The sequence below is a fragment of the Heptranchias perlo genome, unplaced genomic scaffold, assembly GCF_035084215.1.
Source record: "Heptranchias perlo isolate sHepPer1 unplaced genomic scaffold, sHepPer1.hap1 HAP1_SCAFFOLD_44, whole genome shotgun sequence".
NCBI classification, from domain to species: domain Eukaryota; kingdom Metazoa; phylum Chordata; class Chondrichthyes; order Hexanchiformes; family Hexanchidae; genus Heptranchias; species Heptranchias perlo.
Window position 1 is genome coordinate 7,511,476 of NW_027139453.1, and position 16,094 is coordinate 7,527,569.

The following is a 16,094-nucleotide window of genomic DNA, read 5'->3' on the forward strand; positions in this document are numbered from 1 at the left end:
TTGCTGTACCTCTATGCTAACTTTCTGTTTTTCTTGTACGAGGACACCCAGATCACTCTGAACAACAACACTTAAACGTTTCGCACTATTTAAAACATATTCTGTTTTTCTATTCGTCCTACCAAAGTGAATAACCTCACATTTCCCCACATTATACTCCATCTGCCACCTTCTTGCCCACTCACTTAAACTGTCTATTATCACTTTCTAGACTCTGACTGTCCTCCCCACAGCTTACTTTCCGACCTGGCTTTGTATCTTCACCAAACTTGGAAACATTACACTCGGTCTCATCATCTAAGTCATTAAAAAAGATTGTAAAAAGCTGAGGCCCCAGCAATGATCCTTGCGGCACCTGACTAGTTACAGCCTGCCAACTTGAAAATGACGCGTTTATCCCTACTCTCTGTTATCTGTCCGTTAACCAATCCTCTGTCCATGCTATTTGCAACCCAATGAGACTCCACTTCTCCGGACGTTCTCTGCAATTCTTGGGTGCTTATTCCGTTCGATCTCTCCCTGTCCAAACCCGAGTGTTTAATCACTTCCAATTCCTGGTTTTAATTTCGGTCCACCTCTCCCTGTCCATTTCCTGGGTGTTTATTCCCATCGATTTCTCCCTGTTCAATTCTCGGGTTTTTATTCAATTCGACCTCTCCCTGTCCAATTCCCGTGCTTTCATTTCATTTGATCTCTCCCTGTTCAATTCCCATGTGTTCATTCCCTTTGACATCTCCCTGTCCAATTCCCGTGTGTTTATTCCCTTTGACCTCTCCTTGTCCAATTCCCGTGTGTTTATTCCCTTTGATTTCTCAATGTCCAATTCAAGTGTGTTTATTCCCTTTGACCTCTCATTGTCCAATTCCCGTGTGTTTATTCGCTTTGATCTCTCACTGTCCAATTCCCGTGTGTTTATTCCCTTTGATCTCTCCCTGTCCAATTCACGTGTGTTTATTCCCTTTGATCTCTCACTGTCCAGTTCCCCTATGTTTATTCCCTTTGATCTCTCACTGTCCAATTCCCGTGTGTTTATTCCCTTTGACAACTCCTTGTCCAATTCCCGTGTGTTTATTCCCTTTGATTTCTCATTGTCCAATTCAAGTGTGTTTATTCCCTTTGACCTCTCACTGTCCAATTCCCGTGTGTTTATTCGCTTTGATCTCTCACTGTCCAATTCCCCTGTGTTTATTCGCTTTGATCTCTCACTGTCCAATTCCCGTGTGTTTATTCCCTTTGATCTCTCCCTGTCCAATTCAGGTGTGTTTATTCCCTTTGATCTCTCACTGTCCAATTCCCCTGTGTTTATTCGCTTTGATCTCTCCCTGTCCAATTCCCGTGTGTTTATTCCCTTTGATCTCTCACTGTCCAATTCCCGTTTGTTTATTCCCTTTGATCTCCCAATTTCGAATTCCCTTGTGCTTATTCCCTTTGATCGCTCACTGTCCAATTCACGTTTGTTTATTCCCTTTGATCGCTCACTGTCCAATTCCCGTGTGTTTATTCCCTTTGACCTCTCAATGTCCAATTCCCGTGTGTTTATTCGCTTTGATCTCTCCCTGTCCCTCTCCCTATTCAATTCCTGGGCGTTCTTTCCCTTCCAACTCTCCTTTTCCAATTCCTGGTTGTTCATTCCCTTCGATCTCCCCCGGTCCGATTCATGTGTGTTACTTCCTGTCTATCTATCCCTATCCAATTCGTTAGTGTTTATTCCCCTCTATCTCTCGCTATCCAATTCCTGGGTGATTATTTCCTTCTATTTCTCCCTATCCAATTCCTGCGTGTTTTTACACTTCGAACTCGCGCTCGCCAATTCCAGGGTGTTTATTCCCTCCCACCTCTCCCCTCTCCAATACAAGGGTGTTTAATCCCTTCGATCACTCCCTGTCCAAGTCCTGTGTCTTTATTCACTTTCATCTCTTCCTCTCCAATTGCTGGGTGTTTATTCCCTTTGACCTCTTCATATTCAATTCCCGTGTGCTATTCCATTCTATCTCTCTCCGTCCAATCCCATGGCGTTTATTCCCTTCGATCTCTCCCTGTCCAATTCCCGGATGTTTATTAACTTCCATCTCTACCTGTCCAATTTCAGGGTGTTTATTCCCTTTCAACTCGACCTGTTCAATTCCCGTGTGTTCTTCACTTCGGCCATCCATTGTCCAATTCCCGGGTGTTGGTCCGTTCGATTTCTCCCTGTCCAATCCCCAAGTGTTTAGTCCCTGCTATCTCTCCCTATTCAAACCACGTATTTTATTCCCTTCTATCGCTCCCTGTCCACACCCCGTATTTTATTCCCCTCTTTCTCTCTCTGTCCAATACTTGGGTCTTTATTCCCATTGATCTCTCCCTGTCCAATTCCCACTTGATATCCCCTTCCATCTCTCCCGATCCAATTCAGCGTTTTTAATTCCCCTTCATCTCTCCCTCTCTATTTCTTGGTTGTTTATTCCGTTCCATCTCAGCCTGTCCAATCTCCGGCTGTTTATTCCCATCCGTCCCTCCCTCTCTATTTCCCGCTTGTTGATACTCATCAATCTTTCCCTGTACAATTCCTGAGTGTGTATTCCCTTCCATCTCACCCTGTGCAATCACTCGGTGTTTACTCCCGTTTGTTCTTTCCCAGGTTTTTATTGCCTTCCTTCTCTCCCTTTCCCATTCAAGTGTCTCCGCCATTGCTGAATACCACAGACCAATCAGAACGGACAGAGTGACTCGATTCATTGTCACGAAACGAGAAAAACTCAAGTGAGTTTGGAACATTTTCACTTGCAACAGAATCCACTCTCACTCCCTCTCTCCCTGTCCACAGAATCCACGATAACTCCCTCTCTCCCTGTCTGCAGATTCGACTCTCACACCCTCTCTCCCTGTTCACAGAATCCACTCTCACTCCCTCTCTCCCTGTCCACAGAATCCACTATCACTCCCTCTCTCCCTGTCTACAGATTCGACTCTCACACCCTCTCTCCCTGTTCACAGAATCCACTCTCACTCCCTCTCTCCCTGTCCACAGAATCCACTCTCACTCCGTCTCTCCCTGACCACAGAATCCACTATCACTCCCTCCCTCCCTGTCTACAGATTCGACTCTCACTCCGTCTCTCCCTGACCACAGAATCCACTATCACTCCCTCCCTGTCTACAGATTCGACTCTCACACCCTCTCTCCCTGTCCACAGAATCCACTCTCACTCCCTCTCTCCCTGTCCACAGAATCCACTCTCACACCCTCTCTCCCTGTCCACAGAATCCACTATCACTCCCTCTCTCCCTGTCTACAGATTCGACTCTCACACCCTCTCTCCCTGTTCACAGAATCCACTCTCACTCCCTCTCTCCCTGTCCACAGAATCCACTCTCACTCCGTCTCTCCCTGACCACAGAATCCACTATCACTCCCTCTCTCCCTGTCTACAGATTCGACTCTCCCACCCTCTCTCCCTGTTCACAGAATCCACTCTCACTCCCTCTCTCCCTGTCCACAGAATCCACTCTCACTCCGTCTCTCCCTGACCACAGAATCCACTCTCACTCCCTCTCTCCCTGTCCACAGAATCCACTCTCACTCCGTCTCTCCCTGACCACAGAATCCACTCTCACTCCCTCTCTCCCTGTCCACAGAATCCACTCTCACACCCTCTCTCCCTGTCCACAGAATCCACTATCACTCCCTCTCTCCCTGTCTACAGATTCGACTCTCACACCCTCTCTCCCTGTTCACAGAATCCGCTTTCACTTCCTCTCACCCTGTCCACAGAATCCACTCTCACTCCGTCTCTCCCTGACCACAGAATCCTCTCTCACTCCCGCTCTTACTGTCTCTCCCTCTGTCCCTGTCGCCCCTCTCTGGCTCTTTTTGTCTCTCTCTCTCTCTGTCGCGCCCTTTCTCTCGCGCTCTCTCTCTCTCCGTCTCTTTTATTTCCTCTCTCCCTTTGTCTCTCACCCTGACTCTCTCTCTCTCTCTCTGTCTCTTTCTCTTGTTCTTTCTCTTCCTTTGTTTTCTGTCTCCCCGTGTCTCTCTGTCTGTCTCTCTCTATCTGTCTCTGTCTTTCCCTCTCTCTCTTTTTCATTCGCTTCATCTCCCTCCATCTGACCCTTTCCTTTTCTCTCACTCCCTCTCTCCCTTTGTCTCTCACCCTGAATCTCTCTCTCTCCCTCCCTCTCTCTTGATCTTTCTCACCCTGTGTGTGTCTCTCTGTCTCTCTCGCTCTGTCTCTCAGTCTCTGTCTCTCCCTAATTCCCTTAATGACCTTTAATCATCTCTATCAATCCGCTGTGTGCTACCTTGTCCTAATGTCCACGGATTCTACATCCACTGCATTCTCAATCTACCATCTCTGTTTTCTTCTCAAATTAATTCGTAGAAGTTTGTCAAACACGATCGTTGCTTTTGAAATCCGTACTGGCTCCTTCTAACTATTATCTCATTGTCTGGAAAGGTGGTCATTTCATCCACAATTAAAGACTAAAATATTCCCTGTTTATTCATAGGAACAGGAGAGGCCATTCAGCCCATCCTGTGTAACTTTTCCCCTCAGCTCAGATTCCGTGTTTTATTGTCTGGTGTTTTTTTGCACAGTGAACTATCCCTCTGAGAGATCGCCGGTAACAGAGGCCTAGGGGTAGAACGTCACCAGATTCTCCACCTTGGACCAGGCCCGAGATTAACGTCTGACCTGGAACCGAGCCTCACAATAAACGTGTTGATCAATGAGTCTCGTGTCTCTGCCTCACTCTCTCTCCCACACTTACCGACAAACTCAAAGACACACTCACAGTCACATTCACAGACACACTCACTGATACACTCACAGACACACTCCCAGACTCACTCACAGACACACTCCCAGACTCACTCACAGACACACTCCCAGACTCACTCACAGACACACTCGCACCCACACTCACAGACACACTCAGACACACACTCACAGCGACACACACAGCCACACTCACAGACACACACACACAGATACACTCACAGACAGTCACAGAAACACACACAGCCACACTCACAGACAATCACGAAGTCACACTTACACAGCTACACTCACAGCCACACTCACAGCCACACTCACATACACACTCACACTCACAGCAACACACACGACTATACTCACAGTCACACTCACAACCACACACACGACCACAATCACAGCCGCACACACAACCACACTCACAACTACACTCACAGCCACACATACGACTACACTCACAGCCAAACTCACAGCCACAGTCACAACCACACACACGGCCACACAAAACGCACACACAAAGGCACACACAGACACACTCGCTGCCACACACAGAGCCACACGCACAGCCACACTCACAGTCATACAAACAGACTCATTTACAGCGACATTCACAGCGACACTCACAGCCACACTCAAAGCAACACACACGACCGCACTCACAGCCACACTCACAGCCACACTCACAACCACACACACGGCCACACACAGCGCACACACACAGACACACACACAGCCACACACAGACACACTCACAACCACATTAACAACCACACCTACAGCATTCACACACACACACACACACACACACACGAACAGTCACAGATACTCCAACAGCCGCACATACAGACACACTCACAAACACTCACAGAGCCACACACACAGAGCCACACTCACAGACACACTAAAACAGGGAGAAGACTGACCTCAGCAGCATCTGAGGACTAAATGCTAAGCTAGGACATTGAGGGAAGGCGAGGGTGGAGGGTTCATGGGGGGACGCGAGCAATAGGGGTGGAGGGGTTAGTCTCTATCAGTAATGGAGCGGAACAGGCCATTGCAAGGGCCCCTCTCATTCCCCACTCAGTCTCTTATACCCCTCCATAAGGACCCCTCTCATTTCTCACTCAGTTTCTTATAACCCTCTATAAGGACGCCGCTTATTCCCCACGCTGTCCCTTATACATCTCTACAAGGACCCCTCTCATTCCCCACTCAGTCCCTTATAGCGCTCGATAAGAAACCCTTCATTCCCAAACCATGTCCCTTATACCCCTCTATAAGGACCCCTCTCATTCCCCGCTCAGTCACTTATAGCCCTCTGTAAGAACCCCATCATTCCCAACTATGCCCCTTATACCTCTCTATAAGGCCCCCTCTCATTCGCCACTCAGTCCTTTATACCCCTCTATAAGGCCCCCTCTCATTCCCCACTCAGTACTTTTATGCCCCGACTAGCAGAGTAACTGATGGCCCTGATGCCCGAGTAAGACTGTGAAACATTAAGAAAACTCCCCTTGAAGAGGAGAGGTATGGCTCTTATAATGGAACTCACCTCTAATAACTAATTAAGGCTGGAGTGGGTGGAAGCGTTCCCCAGTCAGATTATAGTTAAAAGGGTGAGGTACAAGAGAATGAAGGCTGCTGCTGTTGCTGAGACACAACCCCCTAAACACAACCCAGAGAGGACGCTGGAAAGCAGCTGGGGCTGGTCTGGGGTACGGAGTATTGGAAAGTGTCCTTGGCGTCACCAATGCGACGGTTAATTGGGGAAAGTGTACTAGGCGTCGCCAAAGGAACGGAGTATTGCGGAAAGTGTACCAGGTATCGCCAAAGGGACGGTGTATTGCGGAATGTGTACTTGGCGTCGCCAAAGGGAAGGTGCATTTGGAAAGTGCACCAGCCGTCACCAAATGTGCGGTGTATTGGGAAAGTGTACTAGCCAGCTCCAAAGGGACGGTGTATTGGGAAAGTGTACTTGGCGTCGCAAAAGTGACAGTAGTGTGAATTTGTTTGCAGTGAATTAACAGAATCGTGGTCTGAAGTATGAATTCGTCAAACTCAAGGGTTGGTTCTATGAGGAAGGTTATGAGATGGTCGGACTCTGACAATATCTCAAGCTATATTATACATACAAGAAGTTGTAAAATAGAAATAGCAGTTGGGCCAAATGGTCGCTCTGCTGTACTGTGAATTCGATGCATAATATACATAATATAATAGAATTACATATTTATCATAGAAATTTTCGGCACGGAAGGAGCCATTCGGCCCATCGTGTCTGTGCAGGCCGAAGGAGAGCTGTCCAGCTTAATCCCACTTTCCAGCACTTGGTTCGTAGCCCTGAAGGTTCCGGCACCTCGGGTGCACATCCAGGTACTTTTCAAATGAGTTTGAGGGTTTCTGCCTCTGTAGTCAAGTTGTTGTTGTTGTCAAATAATGATTTCAGGGGAACTTTGGTACCCAGATGGGCCGAACGGCCATTATCTGTGCCGTGCTGTATTCTATGAGATATATATAATATATCCAGTAATTGGGCCGCGCAGCGCTCGTTTTTCAGGCGCTATGCGGTCTCCCAAGTTCTCAAAATGGAGTCCGATATGCGCGTTTATGTTTATCGAGTGACGTGCGCTGGACGCCATTTTGGTAAAGGCGTTTGCGCACGTGCCGATAACGAACACCGGCATCATGTGAAATAAGGAGAATGGGAGTTAAATTGAACATGGCCCGAATGGAATGATTTGCTCCCACCTCTTAAAGGGAGGCTGCATCGCTTGGCGACAGCCTGTACCTCTTATTTGCAAAGGGTCTGAGGGTCTGAACGGAGATCAGAAATCGCAGACGTAAAGCACAGAGGCCGGTCCCGTCCCTGTTTACAAACTGATGAGTTAAGTTAAAACATTGAATAAAGGTTGCACACTACTAAATCCCACGTCCTCCAATCTGCAAGCCAGAACTCACCAATCTACCGATCTGAGTTTGTACCAGGCCTGCGAGAGAGCGTGCACCAAAGTTCTCTGATGATCCACTGGAGGCCTTGGTACAAGAAGTGGACAGAATGCGGGGCATCCAATATCCGCAGGGGGGCAAGAGGTCCTCCAGGCCTATGCACCCAAGGCAATGGGAGGCAACGGGGGAAGAAGTCAATGCCAGGAACATAGCACCACGAACATGGATGCAGTGCAGGAAGAAGTTCAATGCTTTGACCTGAGTTGTCAGGGTGAGTGAGGTCAACTGTCAAGTGGGATCTCCTACAAATTGCATCACTCGCCGCATCCACTGATCCACGCACTGCAACCCCCATCATCCACCTCCCAACAAACTCTTTCAAGCACTACTCAACTCTTCCTTTCAGATGCTTCCCCTCACCATCACACATAACCACTGCTGCAAGGTCACACAAACTGGCAGATATTCAACCATGACAGGCACTTCACCCAGACATTCTGCAGGACACTCACCGACACAATTCTCGCTTTCTTGCAGGAGAATGTGGTGCATAACAAGAGATAGCGAGTGGCAGTCACGTTTAGCCCCTCGAGCCTGTTCTACCATTCAGTGAGATCATGGTGGACCGATGACCTAACTCCATGCACCCATTTTAGCCCCATATCGCTTAATATCCTTGGTTCACAGAAATCTATCAATCACAGATATACAAGGCACAATTGAGCTAGCATCAACTGCTGTTTGCAGAAGAGCGTTGCAAACGTCTCCCACCATTTGCATGTAGAAGCGTTTACTAACTTCACTCCTGCATGTCCTGGCTCTTTGTGTTAGGCTATGTCCCCATGTCCTAGTATTCCAGTGGAGGAGACCTCCAAAAAATGGTACAAATGCATCAGCAGGCAGAAGCAATAATCCAGCAACTAATCTGTAAATCCTGCATGGTCCCTTTAAATAGTGCCGCTGGGGGGCCCTCAAGTCACGTTCAGATGTTTGGGGTTCCGACTGTTCGTTGAGTTGAGCGTTAACGCCCAAAATGGGGTCTATCACTTTAAATCCTCCTTGCACACTGATCTAAAGCATATTCTCCCTACTTTGCATGTTGCCAGCGTTCGATATCTGCGTGTACGCGACACCCTTTACAAGATGGCGTCATGCGCACCAAAGTCCGGAAGGGTCTCAGCAACCCTGGAGATCTGCTGGAGAATGGAGCCTGTAACAGTCTGAGCTTCCAAATGAAGCAGACACACCATTGACATTGATTTTTGCTGCAATGGAAGCTGTGACATTGGTCATCAGACTCTGCATCATAGTTGTTTCCACAGGTGTGCTGTTGGAGGTGACAACCCGTTCTGTGTCGGAAAGGTTGGGCTCCAAGCTCTGCGCAAAGCCCTGTGACAAGTTCAAGGTGGATTCCTCCATGCCGCTTGATGAGGTGTTCAGGCTTTCCAGTGCACCAAGCAATTGGTTTTGCAGGCCCAGCAATCGCCTTCTGCAGCCTGGCCCATTGAAATCCTCATCTGACTCCTCGGCAGCAGAATTAGAGTCCCCCGGCGAGTTGGCGCCTGTGGTATCCGTTCCCCCTGCCCCGGCTCCTGCGCACTTTTGCCCAGTCCCTCACCATATGCCGATGCTTCCCCTAAACTACGCACAGTGTGAGTCTCTGAGTTGTTGGCTGGGAATATAAGATCGAGTGACGGTGTGTCTGCATCATCACTGTCATCTTCCTCTGCCTCCTCCGACTGGGCAGATTCTGTTTCTCAGGTATTTGCAATGACAACTGGACACGGGTTGAGTTGTGGTGCGGGGAGAGGAGGCCGTAAGACGTGCGTGCTTACACCATCTGCAGCGTGTCAGACAGAACAGCTTGTGGGATGAGGCAGAAGTGGGAAGCGAGAAGGTGTCTGAGTGATGCATTGTCGAGAACCCCTTCGTCGATGCCTCCAGCACCGCCAGTGGCCACGGCCGCAGCGACAGCCCGCCCAATGGTGGCCAGCACTGTCTCCTCCAGTGAGTGTCCTGCAAGATGTTTGTGTGATGTGGTTGTCATGGTTGTGGTGAACGGTGCAGTTGATAGGAGACGCCACTTGACAGTTGAATTCACTCACCTTGAGCACTCGTGTCAAATCGTTGAACTTCTTCCTGCACTGCATCCATGTGCGTGGTGCAATGCTCCTGGCGTTGAATCCCAGACCAGTATGTGTCTGGTGGGCACATTGCACACCCCCACCCCACCCCCACCCCCACCCTGCTGCGGTACAGTCTGCCCCTTCGTGCGTCCATCTCCTCCACCAAGGCCTCCGGTGCGTGGTCTGAGAAACTTGGTGCATGGAGACCCAGCCATTACTACAGAAGTGTTCAGAAACACAGAAAGCTGTCACATCAGGGCAGACCTCACTATTATGGACACTGGGTGAAATACACTGAGGTGTTTTTAATACAAAAAGCTGTCACATCAAGGGAGACCTCACAGTTCTGGCCACTGGGTGAAATACACTGAGGTGTTTATAAAGACGGAAAGCTAGCAAATCAGGTAGAACTCACAATGTTGGAGAAGGATTGAAATGTCTCGAGCTGTTTATAAACAATGAGGTGATTTTATTGGATAATCACTGAAAACGGACGCTGGCATCGCGGTGTGCGATTAGCCCGCACTCGTTGGTTGTAATGCAGGCAGCACCTAACATTCTTAATGCCTGATGATTTCAATGATTGCTGTGTGCAGCCAGTGCTACCTCCGCTGTAGATTAGCTGCAGGCACCAGCAGGGTGTTCAGATACCGGGAATGGCTCGTTCTACTTAAATGCACCCTCCACCTCTTAAAGGGGAGGTGCCATGTGGCTGCAGGAAGTGGTGGAAGCCGATTGGGAAGTACATCTATGCTGAAATATACTGAAGGAAAAAAAAGAAAGACTTTCATTTATAAAGCGTTTTTCATAATCTCAGGACATACCAAAGCGCTTTACAGCCAATGAAGTGTAGTCACTATTGTAATGTCGGTAACCTGGCACAGCAAGCGTGCACAAAGATTCTCTGATGGAAGATGTGGAGAGGAGAAGGGGCATCCTATATCCGCTGGGAGGGTATGGGGTGTGTGGTCGTTGGACAAGAGGTCCTCCAGGCTTGTGCTCAAGTGGCAGTGGGAGGAAGTAGTGAACGAGGTCAATGCCAGGAGTGTAGCACCAAGAACATGGATGCAGTGCAGGAAGAACTTCTATGATTTGACACGACTAGTCAAGGTGAGTGAGGTCAAATGTCAAGTGGCGTCTCCTACTGTTGTAACATGAATGAAGGAAAGAATAACAGTGAAGACTGAAAGAGTTGAACAGCCACCCAACCAAAGTCAAGTCGAGACCATGTCCTTGCTAACAATTGACTTCCTGTTGCACAGATGCAAATTGGTTATTACTCAAAGCCTGGGGAAAATATACATAAGATTGAACTTGCTGCCTGGTGAACGATGAACGGAGATAAACAGTCCAGGAAACAAAGACCAGTCAAATACAGGGAAGGCACACGTTACTCTAAACAGGATACAACAATCGCGGCAAGATTGAGTTTGATGAGAGAAAACTCATTTCTAATTGAGGTGAACAAAGACAGACCAGTCTTTTTGGGGGAAATGACTATTCCAACCCCAGTTGGTTTCAATTGGTGTTTGTTTGGCAGAAAATGATAACCAGTCTGTGTGTATTAAGATCGGTTCGGTGGGCGTGTCCAAGGTATGAGCAAAGGTGGCATAAACGGATCAGGACTACGCTTTGGCTGATTTGGGGGGTACTGCCTAAAGAGCTCGCGCCTCGGCTTGAGTCTATCCTGCTTATCGCACTGTAACATTGAAATAACGGCAAGACAAGCAACGAATCTGCCGATCATTTCACCCATCTTCAGCTACCGACACGATGGGCCGAATGGCCTCCTTCTGTGCCGTAACTTTCTATGATTCTATGAACTGTACCTTTCGCCTCATACACCGTTCCACGCACTACAACCCCCATCACCCAAATACCAACACATTCTTTCAAGCTGTACTCAACTCGTCCAACTTCCTCTCACCCTCACACATTTCCACTGCTGCAAGCCGCACAACCCCAACTCACAGGTCACACACACTTACCAGATATTCAATCAAAACAGCCACATCATCCAAACACTTTGCAGGAAACTCACTGACACACTTCCCTCTATCTTGCAGGAGAAGGTGGCACAATTCGACAGGCAGCAAGAAAGAGCTGGAGGAGAACAAGACCTGCAAGTTCTGACACCCTTGGATGGGCCGTCGCTGCGGCCATTGCCACTGGCGATGCTGAAGGTCTGCACTGGACGTCAAAATGCTGCTTTAGAATTCCAGACTGCAGCGTTCCAGGCTCAGACAGCTGTTATCGTGGCTCTGGGTATCACCGTGGAACGGAACTTCCAGGGCGTTACAGAACTCCAGCAATCTGTTCTCCAACGAGGAGTGCTGAGGCGCTGTTCCGAGAGAGTGGCAATGGTGTCATGGCAGTCGATCCTGCTTTTCTCTCTCCGGGCGATAGCATTCCTGCTCCCACCCCTGCCACTCTGCCAGTGCCCTTGCTGTTGCCTGTCAGCCAACCAGGCATTGTTGATGTTACTGTTATCACTTATTAATAAGGTGAGCACGCAGAGCCTTGGCAGACAGAGACTGTACAACCTGTTGCCTCCTTAACCTCCTCCTCCCCTTCCTCCTCGCCCTCCTCTTCCTCCTCTCCCGGCTCTTCCTCTGCCTCTATCTCAGGATCACGCCAGATAGACAGTGGAGTGCTCCACCAGAATGGACCAGGTAGCGGAAGCGTTGCTTTAGGATACCTCCGGTGTGCTCGATGACGTTTTGTGTGGGTGCATGGCTCCCTTTTAGGCCTGCTCTGCTTGTGTGCGTGTGTTCCTGACCGGAGTCATGACCCACCTCGTGAGGGGATGGATCTGATCGCCCAATAGCCAGAAGTTGACCTGCCATGCTGATTGGACTGCCGCATAAAGAAGGCGTCATGACTGCTTCCAGGGTAGCTGGCATTGACCTGAATGATGCGTCGCGTTTGGTCGCACACCAAGTCTACAGTGAACGAGTGGAACCACTTTCTGTTCTTGATGATGGCCGAGTTGATATGTGGAGCACACATGGCAATGTGCTTGCAGTCAATGGCACCATGGGGACGCAATGCGAGCAAAGCCTCCTACTCGCTCATTCTGCTTCTCCCTGTCGAGAGAGAATGTGATTAACCTTTTACGCAGCTCGTGCAGTGCCTCAGTGACCTCCCGTATGCAGCAGTGCACTGCAAACTGTGAGATGTTGCTAACATCGCCAGCAGAGGCCTGAAATGATCCAGAGCCGTCGAAGTTCAGCGCCACGGTTACCTTGACAGCCACAGGCAATGATGTCCTTGCCCTGCTCTGAGGCTGCAGTTGTGGCTGCAGCAGCTGACAAATCCCTGTCGCGACCTCTTTTCTGAACTGCAGCCATCGGATGCACCAACCTCCGCTTATGTTGAGGGATGTTTATTGTTCCCTGAAGGCCCTCATGAGAAAGATCGATTTTTGGCAACCAAAGGTATTAAGGGATTATGGGCCAAAGGCAGGCATATTGAGATAGATCACTGATCAGCCGTGATCTTATCAAATGGCAGAACAGGCACGAAGGGCTGAATGGCCTACTCCTGTTCCAATGTTCCTTTTCGGCCTCCTGCTCTGTGCCCTGCACCTCCTCCTCCTCTTCACTCTCCTCGCAGCTTGATCTGCTCTGCGTGACCTCTCTGCGTGCTCCAAGTCATCTTCGATGCTCAGCGGGAGCCCCAGCAGGCCACCCATGGCTGCCAGGCAACTTGTTCAGCGCACTGTTGTAAATGACACCAAAAATGTTAAATCTGCCAAAATGCTCTTTATATAATTTTGCAACTCTATCCAGTATAGGAAGCTTCAACAAACAAGTACAATTGTACCAGCAGCCAGAAGCATTAATCCAGCTTCAATTCTGTCAGACCGCGGGTCTCAAAATTTCTGTTATTCCAAATATTTATTAAAATAACAAACTGGGCTTTGGGCTTTCCTTCTGTGTAATATTTGATTAATATATGTTTTGATGTCATAGTCCTTGAGTGTAAAGTTGTTAACCGAAACTGTTTGTTCATTGACTGGCATTAATGTCAGTCTCCATGGACCCTAATTGTCTCAATGGAATCTTTTCCTGTGCTATAAATAAGTGACTACTTTCAATGTGTTATCCCATAGTGTCAGTGGGAACATCACCTCCGGCACTAATAGGGATCAATGGCTCTACAGAGGGGCAGAGAATAGATCGGAACCTGGGAACAATAGATTGGAATGTTAAACAATTGGTCGGAACCTTAGAACAATAGATTGGAAAGTTTCAGTAATGGGTCGGAATCTTAGAACAATAGATTGGAATGTTACAGTAATGGGCCGGAATCTTAGAACAATAGATTGGAATGTTACAGCAAAGGGTCGGAATCTTAGAACAATAGATTGGGGCAGTCCATTCTGGATATTTCAATATCTGTATGTATATTATGGTTCAATGTCATTTGTGGGGCGGACATATTATATGCTTCGGAGTATGCAACTAATATACTATCCGCTCCTCGCTGCTGTCGGTGTTCCTGGTAAGTATCGAGATCTAACTAATAATTCTATAAACCGTGTTCCACTGCATTACTGTTCTTATCATTCCCTGTGCAATACTCTCTGTTGTTCGAGTTTCCGGTAAGCCTCTATATCCACCGTAAAATTAAAGGGTTAATGTGGGACGGGAAATAGAGTGATAGGGGGAACATGGAGACTAAATATATTTACAGGGATTTTCTAGGTGTGAGGGTTAATTTGCAATGGGTCCCTGTGAGTGAGTTTTTATGTTCAGGGAGCCCTAGCGTGAGTCTGTTTTTAAGGGGCCCTTGAGGTGTGTCAGTATTTACAGTGGTGTATCGAGATGCCACTAATATTTGCAGAGAGTCTACGGACGATAGTAAAATGTACAGGGGATCCGGAGATTGGACTAATATATACCGGGGATCCAGTGACTGTACAAATATTGATAGGGGATCCAGAGACTTTACTAATAATTACAGGGGATCCAGAGACGGTACTATTATTTACAGGGGATCCGGAGACTGTACTAGTAATTATAGGGGATCCACAGGCTGTACTAGTATTTATGTTGGTTCCAGAGATTTAATTATTGTTTACAGAGGGTCCCAGCTTGATTTGAATTTCCATTTTTATTTTTCTTCCTTACAGTTAATTTATTGACAATTGTGATCCTGTCTCGTGGAAAGTGCGGTCTCTCCAAATGTGTCAGTCGCTACCTGGTGTCCATGGCAGCGGCGGATCTACTGGTCGTTATCATCGATCTGATATTGAGGCAGATTCCCATTATTTATCGTTCAAAGTTCACTTTTCTAGACCATATTCCCGTGTGTAATATCCACGGCGTCCTGCTTTATGCAGTCACGGACTGTTCTGTGTGGTTAACCGTCACTTTCACCTTTGATCGATTTGTGGCCATTTGTTGCCAGAAGCTGAAAACTAATTATTGCACCAAGAAAACGGCAACTGTGGTTTTAGGAACAGTGAGTGTGCTGAGCTGTTTAAAGAACATTTTCTGGTACTTCATGTTCGAAGGTCAATATCTGCTTTCCAATAGCCCTTGGTTTTGTATTGCAGTAACGGGTGTTTCAACGTCACCGGTATGGGCAGTGATCGAACTCCTTCATTATATCCTCACCCCGTGTGTCCCATTTATTCTGATTGTATTCCTCAATGTTTTAACGGTCAGACACATTTTAGTGGCCAGCAGAGCCCGCAGGAGACTCCGGGGTCACAGCAGTGGGGACAGTCCAAGAGACCCAGAGATGGAGAGTCGCAGGAAATCCATGATTTTACTGTTCGTTATATCAGGAAACTTTATCGTGTTATGGGTGGTGTTCATGTTGTATTCTATTAATCGACGATTGTTGTATTTGAACTATACGTCTGTAATTCTACATCCAATTGTACAAGAACTGGGATTTATGCTCCAGCTCCTGAGTTGCTGCACAAACACCTGTATTTATGCCGTGACCCAGGCTAAATTCAGAGAGCAGTTGAAGAACGTGGTGAAATATCCCTTTACTGTGATTGTTCAATTCATTAAATAGTGCGAAGATCTGAAGACTGCAGAGTGAGATCTGTGTCATTCCGACAGGCTGTGGTCCTGCAAACACTGGGTATTTATGTAATCGCTGAAACGTTTATAACCTGAAGCTATTGATGGACTCATTTTACAGATCTTGTCAAAGTGTGCATCACATGCAAGGACACGTTGTAAAATAATATGTGGTCACCTATCGCAAGAGATATTTGTCCATATGGGATAAATTAAAAGGTAAT

The 16,094-nt window shown here is 47.8% G+C and overlaps 1 protein-coding gene across 1 annotated transcript; it reads left to right on the forward strand.

Annotated features, from left to right (window-relative positions):
• Nucleotides 1-14,286: 14,286 nt before the first annotated feature.
• On the forward strand, nucleotides 14,287-15,862 carry LOC137312910 (probable G-protein coupled receptor 139). The gene is made up of 2 exons (XM_067979285.1): nucleotides 14,287-14,332; nucleotides 14,964-15,862. Exons 1-2 carry the CDS (start codon nucleotides 14,287-14,289, stop codon nucleotides 15,860-15,862), a joined length of 945 nt encoding a protein of 314 aa, XP_067835386.1.
• Nucleotides 15,863-16,094: the final 232 nt, after the last annotated feature.